Genomic DNA, 21,258 nt, shown 5'->3' on the forward strand with positions numbered 1-21,258 from the left:
ATCTATTTCTACTCTGTGAAGCTCTTTATCGGTTCTTTAATTCTAAATGATAGCTTTGCTGAGTAATCTTGTTAGTAGGTCTTTACTTTTCATCACTTTGAATATTTTGTGCCAGTTCCTTCTAGCCTGCGAAGTTTCCTTTGAGAAATCAGCTGACAGTCTTATGGGAGCTCCTGAGTAGGTAACTAACTGCTTTTTTTTCTTGCTGTTTTCAAGATTCTCCTTTTATAAACTTTAACCTTTTAATTATGATGTATCTTGATATAAGCATCGTTGAGTTCATCTTGTTGGAGATGCTGTACTTCCTGTGCTTATATGTCTAATTCCTTCACCAGATTAAGGAAGTTTTTTTGTCATTATTTCTTTAAATAGGACTTTAATTCCTTGCTCTGTCTTCTGCTTCTGGTAACCTTATAATACAAACGTTGCTACACTTATCCCAGAGGCCCTTTAAATTATCCTCATTTTTATTGATTTTTTTCTCTTTATGTTTCTGATTGGGTGTTTTCTACTACCATATTTTCCAAATAGCAGATTTAGTCCTTTGCTTCATGTAATCTATTGTTAGTTATTAGCTTTATTGGAATTTTTAAAATTAATATTTGCCATTTCATGAAAGCCTATATGTGGGGACATAGAAAATCAAAGATCATTTGCATGTGCTCAGTGGGAATCCTATTCTTTTCTGTTTTGTTTTGTTTTCTGTCTTTTTCTGGTTGGGAAAAAGAAACTTAATGGCACCTGGCATGCTGCCAGCTGAATGACGCTTTGAGTTTCAGTTTCCTCTCTTTCAGACCAGCAAGTCAAGTATCTCAGCAGAACTTCCTGTCTCCAGAGTGTGGCTGCTGCACAAGCCAGACGGAGCAGCTCATACTCCACTGAAGCCTGGTCCAGCTTCTAAAAACAGGTCAGTGACTTCCTGCCATCCAATGTTTTCTCCTTGTGTGAAGAAAATGGCCTGTTTTTCTTTCTTAGATAAAGAGTTTCTGAAAGAAATTGGTGTTAATGATCATACTTTTGTTGTTCATATGTTTTGCTTTTTAATGAAAATTTTATGCACTGGGTACTGTAGAGAGAAAATTAACTTTAGTAAAATGTCCATATAGTTGTATCAGATTTGTATTTTGTCTCATTGCTTCCATTTGATGTATTTCCTTCGGACTAATTCTTCCTTATAATGTGTATAACTTGATGTTAAATGTATTCTTCAAGTTTGTAATTTCAGATTTATAGATTTTTAAATCCAGAATTTCTTTTTTTTCTTCTTAATTTTTTCCATTGTGCTGTCAAGCATTAAATCTTATGTTTTAATTATTTGAATAAGCCAAGCACATTTATTTAAAAATCTATGTGGGTAACTCCAATATCAGTTTGGGGTGTTGTTTTTTTTTCTTGGCTTTCTAGCATGTTGTTTTGTTTTGTCCTTATGTTTATGATCAGTATGCAGCATTTGGTATTAAAAAAAAGGTTGTAGAGATAATTTGAAGCTAAAACAATGTTCTCTTTATTTAGACAGATTTATTTTGCATGCATCATGCATCTATCTAGAGGGACTAGCACTCTCCTTTATCTTAACTCTGTCACAGGTTGAGATTACTAGCAGATGGGATTAAGTCTGTCTACTTTCAGTCCACCCACCCTCACTTATTCCCTGTTCTTCAGAATCCTAATCCATAGCCTGGAGGGAGAGTTGCCAAGCATTTCCTTGCTGTGCCATAGTACCTTAGCTTTATGAGTCTAGTGAACACTTTGGCTAATTTCTCAGCAACGTAGGTACCTCTTCCATGGTCGATTAATGCACCTCCGGGAAATGTGCTCCCACATGCCAAGCTTACTTCTCTATATTCACTTCTTTTCGCAATCTTTGGAAAAGGAAAAGTCTTCACTGCTTTGTTAGCTCTCCAATGCTTTCAGATCTATGTATTTTACAGTTTATCTTGCATTTCTAATTTTTCTCATTGCAAGGTTTGGCACAATGGCTATTGTTACATTTTGCCACTCTAGGTACTCCATTACTGTTAACACTTTTCATATTTCAATTTCTTTCTTTGTGAGGTCTTTTCTGTATGAATTCCTCATTTCTATCTTCTAATTCATGGGCTAGGAAACTGTGGCCTGCGTGTCAGCCACTTGTTTTGTAAAGATAGTTTTATTGGCATACAGTCATGCTTATTTGTTTACATATTGTCTCTGGCTGCTTTTGCATTGACAAAGCTGTGTAACTGGCAGAGACCATATGGCCACAAAGCCCAAAATAGTTACTAATTATCATTAAGAAAAGTTTTTTTGATTTCTAATTTTTAAATTCTTTACTTACTATGTATTTTATTTTGCCTACTGGTTTAAAAAACTTTATATTTTTATATCCAAATTACCTATTTTTAATATCTACCTATTGTTCCATTTCTATTGCCTTATATTTCAAATAACATGTTTTAATTAAGTCAGAGAAAAAATAACTACTGGAACTAGAAGCAGAAATCTCTACTTTGAACCACTATGCTATACTTTCCTCTTAACCTATTATTGTTTTTTTCCATTAGATACAGAACAATGGCAGTGACAACCAGATTGACATGGAATGAGGAAAAGATTCTGCAAAAGCTGCTTGGAAATGTTTCCTTGAGTCTTCTTTATAAGTCTAGTGTCCATGAATGTTCCATTGGAGAGATGCTTAATAAGTGCAATCATCAAGGACCCACTATAACAGTGATTTACTTTCACAAATGTATTGTTGGGGCATTTTTACTTGGAGATTATCCTCAGCAGGATGAAAGTTGTAGAAATCAAAATTCTTTCTATTTTTCACTTAAACCTGATAAAACTGAAACAACTGAATTTTTAAATGTAGAACAACAAATTAGTTCTGAAAAACTGAGATTTCATTCCTCTAAGAATATCATTTTCTCTTTAATTCCACACGAGTCCAAAGTTTTTATTCATCCATCATTATTGACTCCATTAGGAATAGGATATCTCTATTCCACGAAATATTTAGAATGTGAAGTTTTTCGAGTTGAAGGTATGTTAGATATTCCTACATTTTCACTCCAATCTTTGTGTTTAGTAGGTTATAGTCTCTCTATATAAAAGCCTAATATGCAAATTGTCCCCACAGGAGTTTGAATGATGGCTTGCAATGATTTGCATTGACCACCAGGTGTGGTGCAGAATGAAGGAAGGCCCTGGCCAGTAGCCAATCAGCCCTGATCGCTGGCCAGGCCTAGGCACCCTACCTGTGCAAGAACTTCATGCACCAGGCCTCTAGTTGATCTATAAGCAAAAGGAAATGTGAGAGGAACAAACAGATTTCATGCAACCAACTTTCTCTTTCATAAACTCCAAATGAAACCTAGGAGACTGGAAAGTATAGGCAGTTTTGAGCAAACTAAGTTGGTAAATGTAAGTGAAGAGACAGAAATGGAGATCGGGGTCGGGGGTGAGAGAAAGATAGAGAGAGAGAAAGAGAAAGAGAAAGAGACCTCACTATCATAGCAGGTCTATTTGGATTTTTGTTTAGTCAGAAAATTTCTAGGCATTTTTATGTGTATGTTTCCAGAGTGAGTTAATATGTTGATTTTACCAGATGGGACTGGCATGGAGTGGGTCTGACCCTGGCTGGCCTGTAGTGTGTGGGTTCTTGACTTTATATAGGAAAGATTTCACAGCATGAGTCCAGGTTATTTTGAGAGTGTGTTTTTATTAAAGCTGGGGGACAATGAAAAGAAGGACTTAGGGTGGAAGAAGCAACAGGGAGAGCTTAGGTGGTGCTCTGCTTTGGTTCTCTAGAAAGGTTATAGGGAAGAAGTGAGCCAAGGTGGGACTGCTGCTAGCTCACTGGAAAGTGAAGGCCACAGTGATAGAAGTGAGCCAAGGTAGAGATGCTTTCAGTTCACTGGAAAGTCAGAGAAAAAGAGGGCCTTGGAGACAGGATTGGGGTAGGGGGTCAGGAGTAAATCTTGGAAGAGCTATCACTACCTGATGCTTCCCTGGTTTTAAACCTCATAGGAACCCTTGGAGTTTAGGAGGAAGTAAAAACTACATGCCCCACACCAGGTCTTTGTCTTGAGGGATTTCTCTCTCTTCTGTGGGTGAGAATCTTAGGGGAGGGTTTCAGCAGAATATTCATTAGTTTTCCAGGTATGTTTTAAATATGCTAGATCAAAATGAGCATACAGGGGTATTTGAGATTTTTCTTTGGCCTGCTTTACTGTTTTAATTTTATCTTGGGTATATGTGGCTTTAATCGGGTTTTTGCTATTCGTTCCCCTGACTTCATCTGTCCTTGGGTTTAGCTGGCACCAATAGCATTAACTTGGTCTCTGTTCTCTTTTTCCCTAACCAGGGTGATTTAAGCTATGTATCCTCTGGTTAGGGAGAAGAGTTATAAACCATTTGCTCTCAAGTGTCCTTGGTTAGGGAAAATAAAATCTTGTGACTCACTAACTGGCTGTAAGTTGTTCAAATTGTTTGGCCCTGTTTAATTATCTTGACTAAGTTCCCCCATTCCACTTGCCCAGGAATTTTTCCAGCTTCTTACTATCCTGCCACATTGAGAAGGTACTCTTTCCTCTTCTTATTATGTCGCCAACACTAATTCTTCATTGAACAGCTCAACCCTGGGTTATGCAAGCACATGTATTGCCTTATTTAGTAGGTAGACCACATTTAATAAGACTTTAAAAAGAGAACTGAAGAAGTTTAAAAAATTATGATGCTGTTTTATTTCCTATAGGAATTAAGGATGATAAAAGCTACATAAGGGGGATAACAGGAGTTGCACAGTAAGTTGGACTAATTACTCATTTCATCCTATCTAATAAAGAGGAAATATACTAATTGACCCTCATGCCATTGCAAAGATGGCAGCGCCTACAGCCAATAAGGAGGGAATATGCTAATTGACTGCCCCACCCTCAAGGATAGCGGCACCCACAGCCAATAAGGAGGGAATATGCTAAGTGACTGCCACGCCCTCAAAGGTGGTGGCGCCCACAGCCACAAGATGGCAGCTCCCAGTCCCCTCAGCCCCATTGGGGCAGCAGGCATGTGGCAAGGCCCACGGGCCCAGCATTGCTGCCCCTGCCTCCAGAGTCCCCCAGTCCCCTCAGCCCCCTAGCTGCCCAGGGCTGGCCCAAGGCGCAGGAAAGCCTCGGATGGTGGCTGCCCAGTTGCCCAGGGCCAGTCCAAGGTGCAGGCAAGCCTCGGATGGTGGCTGCCCAGCCACTCAGGGCCAGCCCGAGGCTCAGGTAACCAGGGCCATCTGAAGCTTGCACTGCTGGCAGTGGCAGCAACAGAGGTGTGATGGGGTGTTGCCTTCTGCTGATCGCCATGTTGCCTTCTGCCTCTGAAGGCTCCTGGACTGTGAGAGGGGACATGCCAGGCTGAGGGACACCCCCCTCCAGTGCATGAATTTTCATGCACCGAGCCTCTAGTTTAGAATAATTGTACATATGGCATTATTAAAGAAATATCAAAATAAAAATCACTTGGAGTGATAAAAATGAATTATGATGTTATTGACATAATATGTTCAAAGCAGTTTAGAACAATAACAACAAAAATAAAACATGACCAATTGTAGGCCACTTTAAAAATCCACTTGATGGCAATTTAACTTCAGGTTTTACTTTCGACCTGTAATATTCAAAGTTTTCTAGACAAAGTCTAGATGACTATTTTAGACAATGTCTCTGAAGTTTTTCTATATGAATAAAGTTTTTGGAGAATGTCAGCAAATTTTCAAAACCAAGCCATCTTTCCCCAATTATAGGTAAATTTCTCTGCCTTGCATATATTTTATTTTTATTTATTTTTAATATAATATTATTACTGAAAATAATAATGCATTTTCACTTGTTGATATTTCTTATAAATATATGTGATCTAAAGCTAATAGTTTGACAATTATTTGGCTGCTGGTCAATGTTTAACTTTAGTCAGATATAGACAAATGCATTTTCTTCAAGCACAAAGTACATCACTTAGCCCAGTGATGGCGAACCTATGACACGCGTGTCAGAGGTGACATGCAAACCCATTTTTTGGTTGAGTTTTCTTTGTTAAATGGCATTTAAATATATAAAATAAATATCAAAATATAAATCTTTGTTTTACTATGGCTGCAAATATCAAAAAATTTCTATATGTGACACAGCACCAGAGTTAAGTTAGGGTTTTTCAAAATGCTGACACTCCGAGCTCAAAAGGTTCACCATCACTGACCTAGACCATTCAAATCATATGATAGAAGATGTTAACATAAAGATAATAACTAAGTAATTAAGACATTTTTAAATTTTGGAGTCAAGAAACTCTGGAAGAATTGTGCTGTTCTTCATGGAAGTTTGGCTGTTGCATTTAACTACCATATTTTAACAGGTACAGAAATAAGCTCCTATCAGAGCTCAGAGCCTACACACCCTGTGCAAATTTGGTTTCAAAAATTAATATTCTCTTGCTGGGTCCAGTTGGGTCTGGAAAGTCCAGTTTTTTCAATTCAGTGAAGTCTGTTTTCCGAGGCCATGTGACTCGCCAAGCTGCAGTGGGGTCTGATGCCACTAGCATTACTGAACTGGTAAGTCATCTCTGAATTTCCTGAGAATTTTATAAATTACAATTATTAGGTTTGTTGATTTTTTTGCCATTTTCTCTCAGACCAATAACCTCCTTTTAATCTTCAAACAATTAAATGCTAAATCAACTGTAAAACATGAGTAAAAGTTGGATGAGAACTACCTTCATGAAGTTATATTATACAGCAAGGCTTTCCATTTTTATGGATGCAAGAAGTAGTTATATGAAGAATGATTTTGGGACTTGTACAAAACAGCAACAAAACTGTAAAAACTTTGGGTAAATCTTCCATCATTATATTTAATGTATATTTTTGCTCATGTCCCACATGGCTTTATCTGGATTGAAATGATTTTCTCTTTTTATAAAAAAAAAGAAATGAGAATTATGTAATACAGAAGTTCACATAGGATCATTTTATAAGAAATAATAATGAGCAATAAAATGGCAATTTCCTTTGGTGGGTCAACCTTCAAAGAGTAAATCTATAATTTTCCTACAAACACCATCTTATTTATAAACAAATATGTTTAAGGAAATAAAACTAATACTGTTTAAAAACTGTTACTCTAAAGATCTGCAAATTATGATGCAATATTTACCTAGAAACTCCCATTTTATGTTTGTCAAAATGTTATCATTCAATCAAAGAATAATAAAAAAGAATAAATAAGAAATTTCATAACCAAGCTGTGTTTATATATAATCACTACAACCTAATATTGTTATCTTCTGATAGGTTATAGGTTATAAGCTGTGCACTGCCAGTGCAAAATTTATCATAAAAATATAATGGAGCATTTTAGTGCCATATTCAATAGCTGAAAGCATTTTCTAGGATTTTCAAGAATTACACTTTGTTTGTTGAAGTTGTCTAGATTCTATCCATGTGAGTGGCTTTATTTTATACTAGAGGCCTGGTGGATAAAATTTGTGCACTTAGGAGCATGGGTCCCTCAGCCCGGCCTGCGCTCTCTCATAGTCTGTGAGCCCCATGATCTTGATCACACCCTGAGAGGGAGGCCCTGCTCACCCACTGCAGCACGCGGGTCTCTGGCCTGGGCCTCCCTCTTTGGGGCGATCATATCCTGGGGCAATGGCTGGGCCCCCGACCAATCACACTGCACCTGCCTTTGCTGGCATGGTGCCAGTGGGTGTCATAGCATGGTCATTGATATGGTCATTTCTCTGTTCAACCCTTTGATAGATTTGTATATTGCACTTTTATTATTATAGACTAGTAGCCCAGTGCACAAAATTAGTGCACATTAAAAGGGAATTAATTAGCAGAGATATTTTAATATTGCTATTTCCCTTTCTCTATAATAGAAGTGTGAGAGATGAAAGGAAATTAAGTAAAATGTATATGAAAATAATATAAATTTATTAATAAATAAACAGTAACAAAAGGATATAACAACAACAGAGGCATGATATAAAAATGACAAAAACATGATATGAAAACAACAAAACCATGATATGAAAACAACAAAAACATGATCTAAAAACAACAGTGATGCAAATAATGACTGATAAAGTGATTAAACTTATTCTAATATCTCCCTGTACACCACATTAAGAGTGAAAACACTTTCAGAGAGCTTGACTAATTTCCCTTGTGATGAAGAATTTAGAACTTTAACTGTAGCATCACATGCTCTTCAAACTCGCCTAAACAGGTGGTCGAACATCCCTTTCACAATCCAGGACTGCTGGCTCCCAACCACTTGCCTGCCTGCCAGCCTGATCACCCCTAAACGGGTCTGCCTGCCAGCCTGATCACCCCCTAACCACTCCCCTGCCAGCCTGATTGACGTCTAACTGCTCCCCTGCTGGCCTGATTGCCCCCAACTGCCCTCCCCGTCAGGCCTGGTCTCCCCCAACTGCCCTCCCCGTCAGGCCTGGTCTCCCCCAACTGCCCTCCCCTGCAGGCTTGGTCACCCACAACTGCCCTCCCCTGCTGGCCATCTTGTGTCCACATAGGGGCAGCAATCTTGTGTGTTGGAGGGATGGTCAATTTGCATATTACTCTTTATTATATTACCTCTTTATTATATAGGATAAATGTGTTTAATATTTGGAAAATATAGGTATACCAGCCAGTGAACTGATATTTTAAATGACCAGTGTATAAGGTTACAAAATTATTTGTGGATAAAATCTATTTCAAAGTGTAAGATAGATCAGTGAATTTAATGTAACAGAGTATGAAAATGTCACAAATTCCATATTGCAGCTAATTTTTGAGAACTACCACTTGTTGAATTTTCATGTATATTAATGAGGAATATACAAAATTCTCTGAAAGATGTTATATTAAATACTTCCTCCCTTTCCAACTACATGTGTATGATGCCCGATTTTCTTTATATACTTCAACCAAAACAATATATTACAACAGATTGAATACAGAGATAGATATGAGAATCCAACTATTTTTTATTAATACAAACACTAAAAAGATTTGCAAAAAAGTAAATCAATCCCACTCTTTTTAATAATATTTTTGGAAAGTAATTTTATTTTTTCATAGAAATCTTGGTTAGGTTAACATGTAATCAGTTCATAATTACATTTTTAAATGATTTAAGAAATATTTAAAATTCTTTCAGTTTTAATTTATGTCAAGTATTAATAAATGTAATTTGTATAAAATATCTGTGGAATTCTCAATAATTTTTAAGAGTCTAAGGTGATTCTGAGACCAAAATGTTTGAGGATAGCAGAGTTCAAATATTAACCAGTCTCTGGTCTTTCTACTGTCATGAATGCTGGTTGAAGAATGCAATTTTACACCTACCCCTTTTTTTTCAGTATAGGATGTATTCTATTCAAGATGAAAAAGATGGAAAATCTCTGCCATTTATGTTGTGTGACACCATGGGGCTGGATGAGAAAGAGGGAGTAGGACTGTGTATGGATGACATACCCCACATCTTAGAAGGCTGCGTGCCGGACAGATATCACGTAAGAACTCTTTAGTCCTCTAAAACTTTTCAAAATAATTTTATTATGCTTTTTGTTGAATTTTTACTCCATAAGGAATTTTTAACTATCATAAGGTGATTTCAACATTAAACAACACTACTGTACTTTATATGAGTAAGTATTCACATAAGTAGAGTTACTGCTCTTCTTTTCTATAGTATTCAGAAATATATCCAAAAGGCAAGGTTCTACTTCCAGTGAAAGGTCAGGAGGAGATTATGTTTACTAGTATATCACTCTTTATTATGATGTATAGTTATAGTAAAGTAGTAGTTTAATCTCACATTTTTTTGATCACTTAGACAAAACATTGGAACAACTAACTTTTTTGTTGTTGAGGCATGAAGTTATACTGTAAATACTTAGTATTCATTACTTAAATACTACTTAAATACATAGGTGTGAAATGTATTATAGGTAATAGTAATTCCCATCTCATAGGGTGGCTGAAAAGATAAATGAGATGATGTACTCTAAATTCTCAAAAAGTTAACCATCATTATCATCTTTCTTTTAGGTACTGGGTGTAATACAGTTAGCCTCAATTTCTAAACTGATTTCTTTTGCCTCTCAGTTGTTTTTGATTGAAAACTGTAGCCAAGTACTCATACAGGGTATCCCAAAAAATCTATGCAAACACTGAATAATTATAAAGGCAGTGTTTATTAAAATACATTTCATTTTCCAAATTGAGGTATCACCTGTTAATGTATGTATATATTTGGGACACACTATTTTAAAAACTATTTATTTTAAATCTAAGTTGTGTCAGACACTATGCTAGTTACTAGAAACATACACTTGAATAAGAACATAATTCTTATCTTCATGGAGCTCACAATTTAAGAAGACATAAAGACACCGGGAGGAAGAACAGAGCAGAAAGAAAAATCATGAGTGTACTAATACCTTCATTTTTTACAGGGGAAAAATATGAACCAATTCAGTCCAACAATGAAACATATAGTTAAAACTATGTGTAGAGGGATAGAAGGGGCCAATGGAGGGAAAAAGGGAGACATCTGTAATACTTCCAGCAATAAAGATCAATTTAAAACATAATGAATCAATCTTTTACTATGTTTTGTCATCTATTTTCCTAATCCTAGAAAGATTATTGTCTTGTGGTAAGGCAATATTAACATGAATTTGAAATTTGGTATTTCTTCTGTTTTACTATAGTTTTTTTTTCTTCTGGAAAATAAAAAGAAATTATAGTATTTTACTTTTAATGGGATTTTCAGTGTATTTTCTCCTTTTCTCTCTATTCATTAGTAAGTATGTAAAATGCTTAGAGAGGAGTCTTAAATGGTGTGTAACATTGATAATGGTAGTTTTTCTGGATAATGTGAATTATGGATAATTATTCACCAAAATAACAAAGTGTTTTTTTTTATAACAAAGATATAATGCATTATGCTCTCAGTGGAAAGAAAATACGGAAGGGACAATATTAATACATCTGGGGGAAGAGGTGCTGTAGGGAGGGAAAATTACGGGTTGGAGGTTAATGGTGGTCACATTTGAAACATGAATTTTGTTTTAAAGAATTCAGCAGAGACTCTCTAAATGTTACCTTATGTTCCTCTAACAGTTTAGACCCCAGCAACCAATTACATCCAGACATCCTACCTTCATCACCTCTCCATCACTGAAGGACAGGATTCACTGTGTGGCTTATGTATTAGATATCAACTGTATCGACAGTCTCTCTTCTGAAATGGAGGCAAAGTTCAAACAAGTTCAAAAAATAGTGTTAAACTGTGGTGAGTCTCATTTCACTAATTACGATTTTTTATTTTGAAATAATTATAGATTCATAGGCAGTTGCAAAGGTAATACAGAGAGGTGCCATGTACGCTTTATCCATTTCCTAAGCCCTGGGTTGATTGGTGCACACCCTAAATCCTACTCTTCAATCCTGAAAGACTAAAATGGCCATAGCTTTTTGTCTTCTGTGGTTTTCATGTGACTTGATAAGGGAATCATCTCCCCACATTATGTGACTAGACCAGGATGATCAAAACCAGGAAATTGACATTGTTTTAATTTGTGTGTATAGCTCTATGCTGTTTTATCACGTGTTCTAGTAGATTCATGTGACTTAGTACTATAATCAAGATACAGAAGTATTCAATCACCACAAAATCCCTCTTACGATACCTCCTAATCCCCCACTATTCCTAATTCTTGACAATCACCAATCTCTTCTCTCATTCTATAATTTTGTTATTTAAGAATATTATATAAATTAGAGGCCCAGTGCACGAATTTGTGCATGGGTGGAGTCCAGGTGATCCCGATCAGGCAATCAGGCAGGGTGGGCCAGGGGGAGGGGACACAGGAGGTTGGCCAGCGGCCCGCCCCCAATGGGGGTGATGAACTCCTTTAGCTTTTTCTTGTTTGTGAAGCTTTTTATGTGGCCTTCAATTCTAAGTGAGCTTTGCTGGGTAGAGAAGGGCGTGGCAAGAAATATTTGAAGTGCCCAAGAGCAAGGACCCGCAACCAGGGTGACCTTCCTTTTGAAAGGACACGGCTTCTCCAGGAGCGAGGGTTCGGTCTCCATGAAACCTGGGTCAGTCTTTGCATTGGGCGAGTGGAATCACTGAGGCCTACTTTTAGAATCGCCAAGCCTGAGAGCGTGATCTCAGAACAGTTAAAAACACATTTGTGAAGGGATGTTATGGGTTCTCTCTCATCAAAAAGCCTACGCGTATCTGTGCTACACTAACAGGGTTACTTTAACACTGAAGCCTCCATCTGCAAGCCCACCCACCTCCAGGAGCTGGCCGGAGGTTGAAAGTGTCCGCGTGGTGCCAGGCGACCTAGCAGGTGTCAGTGGCTTGCCCATCTGAGCCCAGGGCGCAGGGAGACGGGCTCTGACATCACCACCACGAAGAGGATTTGACAGCATCAGCAGCGGCTTCAGAGCTTGTTGCTATTTTGTTTTATTCTTTATCTCCTTTTCCCTTTAAACCTCTCCAGGCTGTGTGCGTTCAAGAGAGGAGGAACCTTTGCAGCCTCCTCGGCGGAGAGCACACCTTCGATCTGGGTTCACACCCAGCCGAACAGAGTCCTGTTTAGAAACAAGTGTGGGTCTTGCATTAATTGCACTATTACCGATAAAGAGGTGTTTAGATTCTGGCACATAAATATGTTTCCTGCTTATCCATGAGGCCTAGAGGCCGAGCGCAGCCACAGGCACAGCCGCAGTTCTTCACTCACTCACAGGCCTCCATAGGATGCAGGCGCTTTGCACACAGAGGGGGCCGGCGAGCAGAGTCGGGCAGCAAACGCAGAACACGGCCATCCGCAGCCCTGCTTTTCCCAGGCCTTCTGTCTTAGTTCTGATCTGCCCGCTCTGGGTCTATAGTGTCTTATTCTTGAGGCGGATTCAGGCATCTACGGGACATGATGTTTATCACACGCTGTTTCTCCATGTGGGTGGTCAGCACGGGTCCTGAATTAGGCTACCTCAGTATTGTGGTAGTGGTGGTTGGGGGGAGGCAGTATGAAGGTGTGAACACAACCCACGCGGACTCCTCACTGAGCGCCTTCCATATACTTTTTGTATACCTGGCAGGCGTCTCCCCTCAGAAGGGGTGCCAATAGTTCAGTCGGTGCTCCCTGTGCCTGCTACCAGCAGGTGAGGGGAGGCCTGATGGCGGGTGAGGCCAGTGGGCGGGAGGGGCCACAGGAGGTTAGGGGGGTCTCGGAAGGTTGGGGGAGGGTGCCAATCCAGGCTGGATCAGACTGGTTGGCTGCTGCAATGTTCGTCATAGCCACCAGTAGTTCCAATTCTGGTCGTTCCACCTTAACAGTCGCTGGGCTTTTATATATATAGATGGAATTATACAGCATGTCATTTTTTGACAATTTTTTCACTCAATCTCATATTCTTTGAGGTCCATAGAAATTGTTGTATCTTTCATTCCTTTTTATTGTTTAGTAGCATTCCATGGTATAGATATACCACAGTTTAAACATTCTCTATCAAAGGATATTTTGATTACTTCTAATGTTTGCCTATTGTAAATAAAGCTTCTATGGACATTAGTATATCAGTTTTTTTTATAGTTGTTCTTTATCAAGATGAGGAAGTTCTTTACTTCTAATTCTCTGCATTTTGATTTTTTATCATGAATGGGTGTAGAAATAGTTTTTCTCCATAGATTGACATAATCATGGGATTTTTTTTCTTCTTTAGCCTGTTAATATGTTGGATTATATTGATTGATTTTGAACCTTGAGTCAGCCTGGTTTCCTTAGAATAAAACCCATGTATTCATGGCATATAGTTCTTTTTATATATTGATGAATCCTATTTGATAATATTTTATTAAAGATTTTTACATTTATATTCATAAGGGATATTGGTCTGTAGTTTCTTTTTTTTGGTCTTTGTCAGGCTTTGGTATCAGGGTAATACTGGCCTTTTAGAATGAGTTGGAAAGTGTTCCTTCCTCTTCTGCGGTATTTCTGAAAGAGATTGTGTAGAATTGGTGTTAATTTCTCTTTAAATATTTAGGAGAATTCTCTAATGAAACTATCTGGGCCTGGAGATTTCTTTTTCAGGAGTTTTAAAATTAAAAATTCAATTTAGAAATAGTTATAGAATTGCTAAAATGATCTACTTTATATTAGGCAAGTTGTGGTAGTTGTTGGGAACTTAGATGACTGATTATGGACTTTTCCTGTTTTTCAACTCCAAGCATTGAGCACTGCTTTAGTAATGTCACACAAATTTTGGTGTTATATTTTCATTATCATCTGATTTGATACATTTTTAAATTTTCCTTGAGACATCCTCTTGACTCTTGAATTATTTAGAGTATATTGCTTAGCTTTTAAGTGCTTGGAGTTTTTCCTGCTACCATTCTGTTACTGACTTTGAGATTGATTCCATTCTGGTTAAAGGACATACTCTGATTAAAATTGTTTAAAATTTTTTGAAGTTTGATTTATGTCTCAGTTTATAGTATATCTTGATAAATATTCCATAGGTGCTTAAACATAATGTGTATGCTGCTGATTTTTGGCATGTCCTACAAATGTCAATTAGATTAGATTTTCTTCTTTTCGTTATAAGTAATTCTTGATTACATCATGGATGTTTTGGGTACTGCACTATGAGATTCTGGATCTTGTTTAAATCTTATGTTTTAGCACACCTCTCCTGACCTTGTACTTATAGGAGTGAAAGTACAGGCTTCCTACTAAGCTTTGTTTGACACCTTTAAGGAGGAAGAGCATTTTTATATTGTTCCCATATGGCTTACATTTATACCACAGGGGGATAGGAGTCTCATTAAGGCTGGATAAATGAATGATGGTTAAAGTTTCACTTTCTTTTATTTATTTTATTTACTTATTTTTTTCAGTCTTCTCAGCTCAATTTTTATTTTTCAGAACACAAAAATTGCCTGAGAGGAAGATGGGATCAAACCTGCCTGTTACTTTTTTTTAAAATTTCTTTATTGATTACAGTATTACATATGTGTCCTTATCCCCACATTACCTCCCCGACCCCCCTCTCATGCCCTCATCCCCCTGGTGTCTGTGTCCATTGGTTGGGCTTATATGCATGCATACAAGTCCTTTGGTTGATCTCTCCCCTTACCCCCACCCTCCCCGACCTTCCCTCTGAGGTTTGACGGTCTGATCGATGCTTCTCTGTCTCTGGATCTGCTTTTGTTCATCAGTTTATGTTGTTCATCATATTCTCACTTGGCTCCCTCTAACACTGGTACTGCGGTTTAGGTGGAAGTCCTGGATTCCCAAGTAGCCTCCATTGAAACCATTAAGGGGAACCTAGTACTTGGTCTTCTTCTATGATACTACCCAAGCAGAGGGTGGAGGGTTTACAAGGGAAGAGATGCTTCCATGGATGAAACTGAGGTTATTTTCTGTGGTGTGTGGCTAGGATAGTGAAGCTGTTGTCTGAAAGTTTTCTGTCTTGCTAGGTTGTGTCTTTTCTCATGCTTTGGCTAGAAAGAACAGACTTCCCTCCCCTCCCCTCCCCTCTCCTCCTTTTTCCTCCAGTTTTTTTTCTTTCCTTTTGCCAGTTCCAATCGGCATTTTCTAGTTGCAAGCTTCTCCAGCAGTTAATAGGGGATATATGAAGTAGAAAGAAAACCTGGAGAGCTCACCACCAAATTGTTCCTTGGATCCCAAGGTCCCTAGACAGTCTGTCTTCTTCTCTCCACCTTTCCATCTTTGCGTTCAACTTATGTATAATCCAGTGCTTTTAGCTGTACTTAGTGGCAAGAATTGCTTGTCTTTTCTATTTGGTCCAGAACTGGATGGAAGTCTTCTCATTGAACTTCCACAAATTTTAGTGTAAAGACTTTTGTTTGAGCACTTATACTCCAGAGCCTCACTGTTTAGTATATCAATAAAAAGTCCACTTGTATTTAGATTATGAAAAATAAATCTGTGCAGTTTAATGTACAGACCATGGTCTTAGTGGATAATTAAGATTTTTAAACAGTCAGAATTTTTGATCTTTGGAAAGTTAACTCAAGTGCACTGAATTTATAATCTCCTCTTCTATAAAATAGGAATGGTAAGTTCTGCATCTAAAGATTGTAGTAAACATTAAATATACTCAATGTAAATATATACGCATTTAACAGATCTAAAAACATAGTGGATTTGGGATAAGACTGAGTTACAGAAGTGTTCACATTTAAAATTAGTTTTTTAAGGGCCTATGGCTGCATACCATGTTGGGTGGCAATGCTGAATGCATGTAACTGTGCTGACTTACAGTCTCTAAGAAGATACTGCATTGATTTGGAAAGAGAAGAATTGCATTGTAACAGAAGTTGGAAAAAATTTATGCCTGTCAATTGAGTCCTGCCCTCTATCAAAGGCCAGGTTTTAATTAGCCAACTTTACTAGTTATTCATCAGGGACATGAATGAGGAGAAGACAGTAAAGACCTTCATTTTGTAATAAGAGATTATAAACTCAAGGTTTCTGTAAGGAGGAGATTCTAAAAAGCTCTACAAAAGAAGTCTCAGAAGCAGCCTGGAAATCTCAATTTTATATTTTTTTTTCTGGGAAAGCAATTGTTACTAAAGGAGAGCTTTGATTAGGTTAGAAGTCAAATGAGATTTATTCATCTCTGTGGTGTGAGGGAGAGGGCAAGAGGCCCTTAGAAATATGAAAACAGTGTATTTTGCTTTTATAAATGTAGACACACAACCCTCCTCACTTTATCTCTTTCTTGGGTTCCTTTTAGTTGTCAAGGTCTATCAGCCACTCCCCAAAAAACACTTTAAAATATACTATTTGAATGGAATAGTAGATGATTACAACATAGTGTGAATTTAGTTGCATTTAAAAATGATTTCTCATGTTGGAAGAAAACTATTATTTTTCCTAATAGAAGTAATTCAGGTCCCATATTGAGATGTATAGGGGATAATTCATTCTCCAAATCTTTTTTTTATTGTCTTAAGTTTTACATATGTCTCCTTTTCCCCCAAATGACCTCCCTTCACCAGCCATTCCCACCCCAGGCAAGCCCCACGGCCCCAGTGTCTGTGTCCATTGGTTATGCTAATATGCGTGCATACAAGTCCTTTGGTTGCTCTCTAACCACCCCCCTCCCCTGTCATTTGTCTCTGGATCTATTTTTGTTCATCAAAGTATGTTGATCATTATATCCCATATATGAGTGAGATCATGTGATATTTATCTTTATCCGACTGGCTTATTTTGCTTAGCATAATGCTCTCCAGTTCCATCCATGCTGTTTCAAATGGTAAAAGTTCCTTCTTTTTTATAGCAGCATAGTATTCCATAGTGTAGATGTACCATAGTTTTTTAATCTACTCATCTGCTGATGGGCACTTAGGCTGTTTGCAAATCTTAGCTGTTGTAAATTGTGCTGCTATGAACATAGGGGTGCATATATCCTTTCTGGTTGGTGTTTCTGGTTTCTTGGGATATAGTCCTAGAAGTGGGATCACTGGGTCAAATGGGAGTTCCATTTTTAACTTTTTGAGGAAACTCCATACTGTCTTCTATAGTGGCTGCACTAGTCTGCATTCCCACCAGCAGTGCACGAAGGTTCCTTTTTCTCCACCTCCTTGCCAGAACTAGTCGTTTAGTTCTCCAAATCTTAAAACCATCCTACAGAGAACTGATTTTATACACATTTAATTACCTTGTTGACACATTGTTGATTATGATATAAAATAACTGATTTATCTACTTGATCTAGGTGTACCACAGGTAGCCTTGCTGACTAAAGTGAAAAATTACCATGGTGTTCTCCAAGAAGACTTTTTAAACATGAATAATACTATGACTTCTCAAAGCCAGGTAAAGAACACTGTTTGTAACCAGCTATTGTCATAATAATATTATACTCTGTATGTGTGTGTGTGTGTGTGTTTGAGTGTGCTCACACTACATATTCATAGGTAAATAAAGAAATGATCAATTGCCTGGTTAAATTTCATTTTAAAAATGTAATTATCTGAATTATAATTAGATTCTGAAGATAATTTGTTAAGTCATTGTTTTTGTTTATTTTTTGAATTATATTTAAATTCAGTCAAATTTTAGATGTAAGACTGGTCCTTATTAAATAATTTTTCCACAGATAATGAAAATCCAAGCCATGCTAAAAACTCCTATTTCTAATATTCTGATGGTTGAAAATTATGCTCCAGAGTGGGAGCAGGACCCTTTAAAGGATGTTCTGATCCTCTCTGCGCTGAGGCAGATGTTACGAGCTGCAGATGACTACTTAGACGATTTGCCTCCTGGAATAACAGGTAATCTGGCCCCTTCATGCTCCTCTCATCAAACCCTGGTTCTTTTTGAAAAACCCTAATCTATACATCAGTTAGATGTCTGGTGCCCTTCTGCCTGCCCTAGTACTAACATGTATGCTTTGTTTGGACTCTTTTTTGTTTTGTTTTCAGTTGAAGTCGCAGGAATGTCCCAGCTCAACATGTGTGATTAGTTGCCTTGTTTCTCACACTTGGCCCAGACCTGGATTGGCCTGCCTCACTTAGAGTCAATCTCTGCGGACAGCCTCCTTGGGACTTTGCCTCCATCATACTTTGCCTTCTGTCCCTGACAGCATCTAACTGATGGTTCATTCTAGGATCAGTCAGACCTCAAGCTCTAAGGCCAACTCTGAGCGGTGGTGGATCACGATATCCCTACTGCAAACCACCCTTCATATTTCTGCACCACTTACAATTTACTTTTTGTGACATGTTCCTAAACCTCCCCAGCAAAATTAACTATTCCCCTACCTCTTCATCTATAACACTTCATTTAAAACTTCATGTGCATGGTAATCATATTGAATAATAATTATAGAATGATTACATAGATATCTGCTTCCTTAAATAAACAGTGAATTCTTTAAAAAGCCAGGTTTGGATTTTACTTATCTTGTATTCGCAGAGCTTAACACAGTGTTGGCAGGAAGCAAGCATACCCATCATTATGCATCTCTTTCAACCCCCCCAGAGTGATAGTATATGCTTAAAATTTTCTCATTATAAAAGGGAAGACTATGAAAGAATGAAACCCCTGAGAGAAGAAATGGAAATAAAGGAGGGAGAATATTTCACTTACCTCTGAATGACAATATGAATTTAAATTAATTGAAAAGAGCAAATATTTTTTAAGGAGTTAGATTTTTCTTTCTGTGAAAAAAATAAAATTTATTCTTCTAAAGGACCCATGCCTGATTTTCATTAATTCAATTGCAAACCACTCTAACCATGTCTCCAAAGCGGAGAATTAAAATAAGATTACTAGTGCAAGTCAATAAAGGGTTTATCTTATGCAAGTGCTCCCAAATGATTCTGACATCCTTCAGGCAGCTGTAGAAGTTAGGACTATAAATAAGTAAATGAAATAATTTAAAAATATATGTTTAAATTATTTACCCCTAAAGCCTTCTTCACTATTTTCTCCAAATTTCTTAGACTTTTCAAATGAATATGCTTTGCTTCAGTAGTTATTTATATTAAGTAGTCAAATTTATGTGTGAATTATTTTCAGAATTATTTTCTTCTTTGAGAAGTCCTGGGTATTACAAAGGCAAGAATTCCTTAGAGATAGTTATGGAAAAATATTTTTTCCTAAAACAAAACTTCAGGTGAAGCTGTGCTCAAATGAATGTCCAGGAGCCATGATTCAATGGAAAAGGTAAATGGGGTCTTCAGATATAGGAATAGAGTCATCATAGATATTGAGGAGTAGAGCCAGAAGCAGATATTGGGAACCAAAGTAAAGTGACAGTTAGGATGGTTATAACATGGATCTAGGAAGCAACAGATCCAATAAAAAAGGTATGTTTGTCTCCATATAATTCAGGGGGAAATAGCCATAACCATTGTTCTTTGGGAAAGATTGAAGAGCCACATTCTGCTCACCAATTATGGGGTCATAACTAATCTATTTCAAGAGTAGATTCAGCAAAAATCTTGGCAGAGGAAGATTTTGCTAGATGCAAAATTTGATTCAAGGTGGAATTTCTTCTTTGAAGGGGTAACGTACAGCAACATTATGAAGGAGATGAAGATTCTGAAAGGAAGAGGAGTAATCGAAAGATCAAGAGATAAAGAATAAGGGACTGTCCAGGTGAACCAACATTGAGGCTACCAAAAGTTTCCTTTTTTGTACTAAAATGTACAGTGTTAGACAAATGATATCACAATTTCTAATCCTATGGCTGTGTACTACTTTGAGAACATTTAAAAATCCAGTGAAATTAAATGTATATTTGGAATTTTGGTTGGAAAAGAAGGATGGAAGGTGGTCTCAAAAAGGGAGAAAATAAATAAGTGGGACTATATCATATTAAAAAGCTTCTGCACAGCAAAGGAAACCATCAACAAAATGAAAGGGAAACCTACTGAATGGAAGAAAATACTTGCAAATCATATCTATATATATATAAAAAGGGAGTGTCCGCCATGACCAGGACGACCAAAGGACCAACCGGTTGCCTCCCCCCCAGCCTATAGGGGACTGGTGAGCTGTGGCGGGCTGCAGCGAGTGGCTCACGCTGGGCCAGCCCCTACCCTCCCCCTGCCGGTGGCACAGCTGAGCCTGTGCCAGGCAGAGGCAGGAGAGATGTGTCCCACACCCTGCCAGGTTCTCAGACCCCCATGCCAGCATTGAGGCCTCGGATGCCAGCGCTTTGTTATCTGCCACAACTCCGCAGCCCTGGCACTGCCCAGGCAGAAGTTTTGTGTGCCTCACCTATCTGGCCCAGGCCAGTTTCTCCGTCTACTCTTGCAACCTGCTGCCCACCCACCCTCAGACACCTGACCCAGCGACTCACAGCTGGCGAGCCCAGACGATCCTTCCCACCCTCAAGGGTCCGACGGCCTCAGCAGAGCCTGAGCCCACCTGAGGCTGCAACCTGCCCCTGGAGGGTGAGTCTGGGCTAGGGATCCACAGCTCCTCCTCCGCCATGTCCCACCCAGCAGTGGGGGAGGGGGAAGCCTCCCTCCTTTCCAGCTCCATCCCAGCGCAGAGGCTGGGGCACATCTCCACCCCCCCCCCCCCCCCACCCTTCAAAACCCTGTGAAGAAGTGCCCGCCCACCCAGCCCGGACTGGCACCTCAGGCTCCCCACCCTCTTGAGCTTGCACCTGGCCTTGCCAGTGGCTGCCGCTCCCCTTAGCCATCAGCCCACTGGCACGGG

The 21,258-nt window shown here is 38.3% G+C and overlaps 1 protein-coding gene across 2 annotated transcripts; it reads left to right on the forward strand.

The window, feature by feature from the left end:
- Positions 1-837: 837 nt before the first annotated feature.
- Positions 838-21,041, forward strand: IFI44L (interferon induced protein 44 like). 2 transcript variants are annotated; one of them, XM_070405454.1, is made up of 9 exons: positions 838-907; positions 2,544-3,022; positions 4,736-4,784; positions 6,382-6,577; positions 9,391-9,543; positions 11,159-11,330; positions 17,798-17,898; positions 18,182-18,356; positions 20,093-21,041. In XM_070405454.1, exons 2-9 carry the CDS (start codon positions 2,554-2,556, stop codon positions 20,173-20,175), a joined length of 1,398 nt encoding a protein of 465 aa, XP_070261555.1. In that variant the 5' UTR covers positions 838-907; positions 2,544-2,553; the 3' UTR covers positions 20,176-21,041. The 2 variants fall into 2 exon arrangements, with proteins under 2 accessions (XP_070261555.1, XP_070261556.1); XM_070405455.1 differs by lacking the exon at positions 20,093-21,041 and adding an exon at positions 18,507-19,275.
- Positions 21,042-21,258: the final 217 nt, after the last annotated feature.

This window comes from Myotis yumanensis, unplaced genomic scaffold (assembly GCF_028538775.1).
Source record: "Myotis yumanensis isolate MYYU_CA2020_CCGP unplaced genomic scaffold, mMyoYum1.0.hap1 SCAF_2, whole genome shotgun sequence".
Lineage (NCBI taxonomy): Eukaryota > Metazoa > Chordata > Mammalia > Chiroptera > Vespertilionidae > Myotis > Myotis yumanensis.

Coding starts and splice junctions, on each gene's coding strand:
- IFI44L (XM_070405454.1), top strand. CDS start 2,554: ATGGCAGTGACAACCAGATTGACATGGAATGAGGAAAAGATTCTGCAA. Junction 6,578..9,390: donor CCACTAGCATTACTGAACTG/GTAAGTCATCTC, acceptor CTTTTTTTTCAG/TATAGGATGTATTCTATTCA. Junction 18,357..20,092: donor TTTGCCTCCTGGAATAACAG/GTAATCTGGCCC, acceptor TCTTCTTTGAAG/GGGTAACGTACAGCAACATT.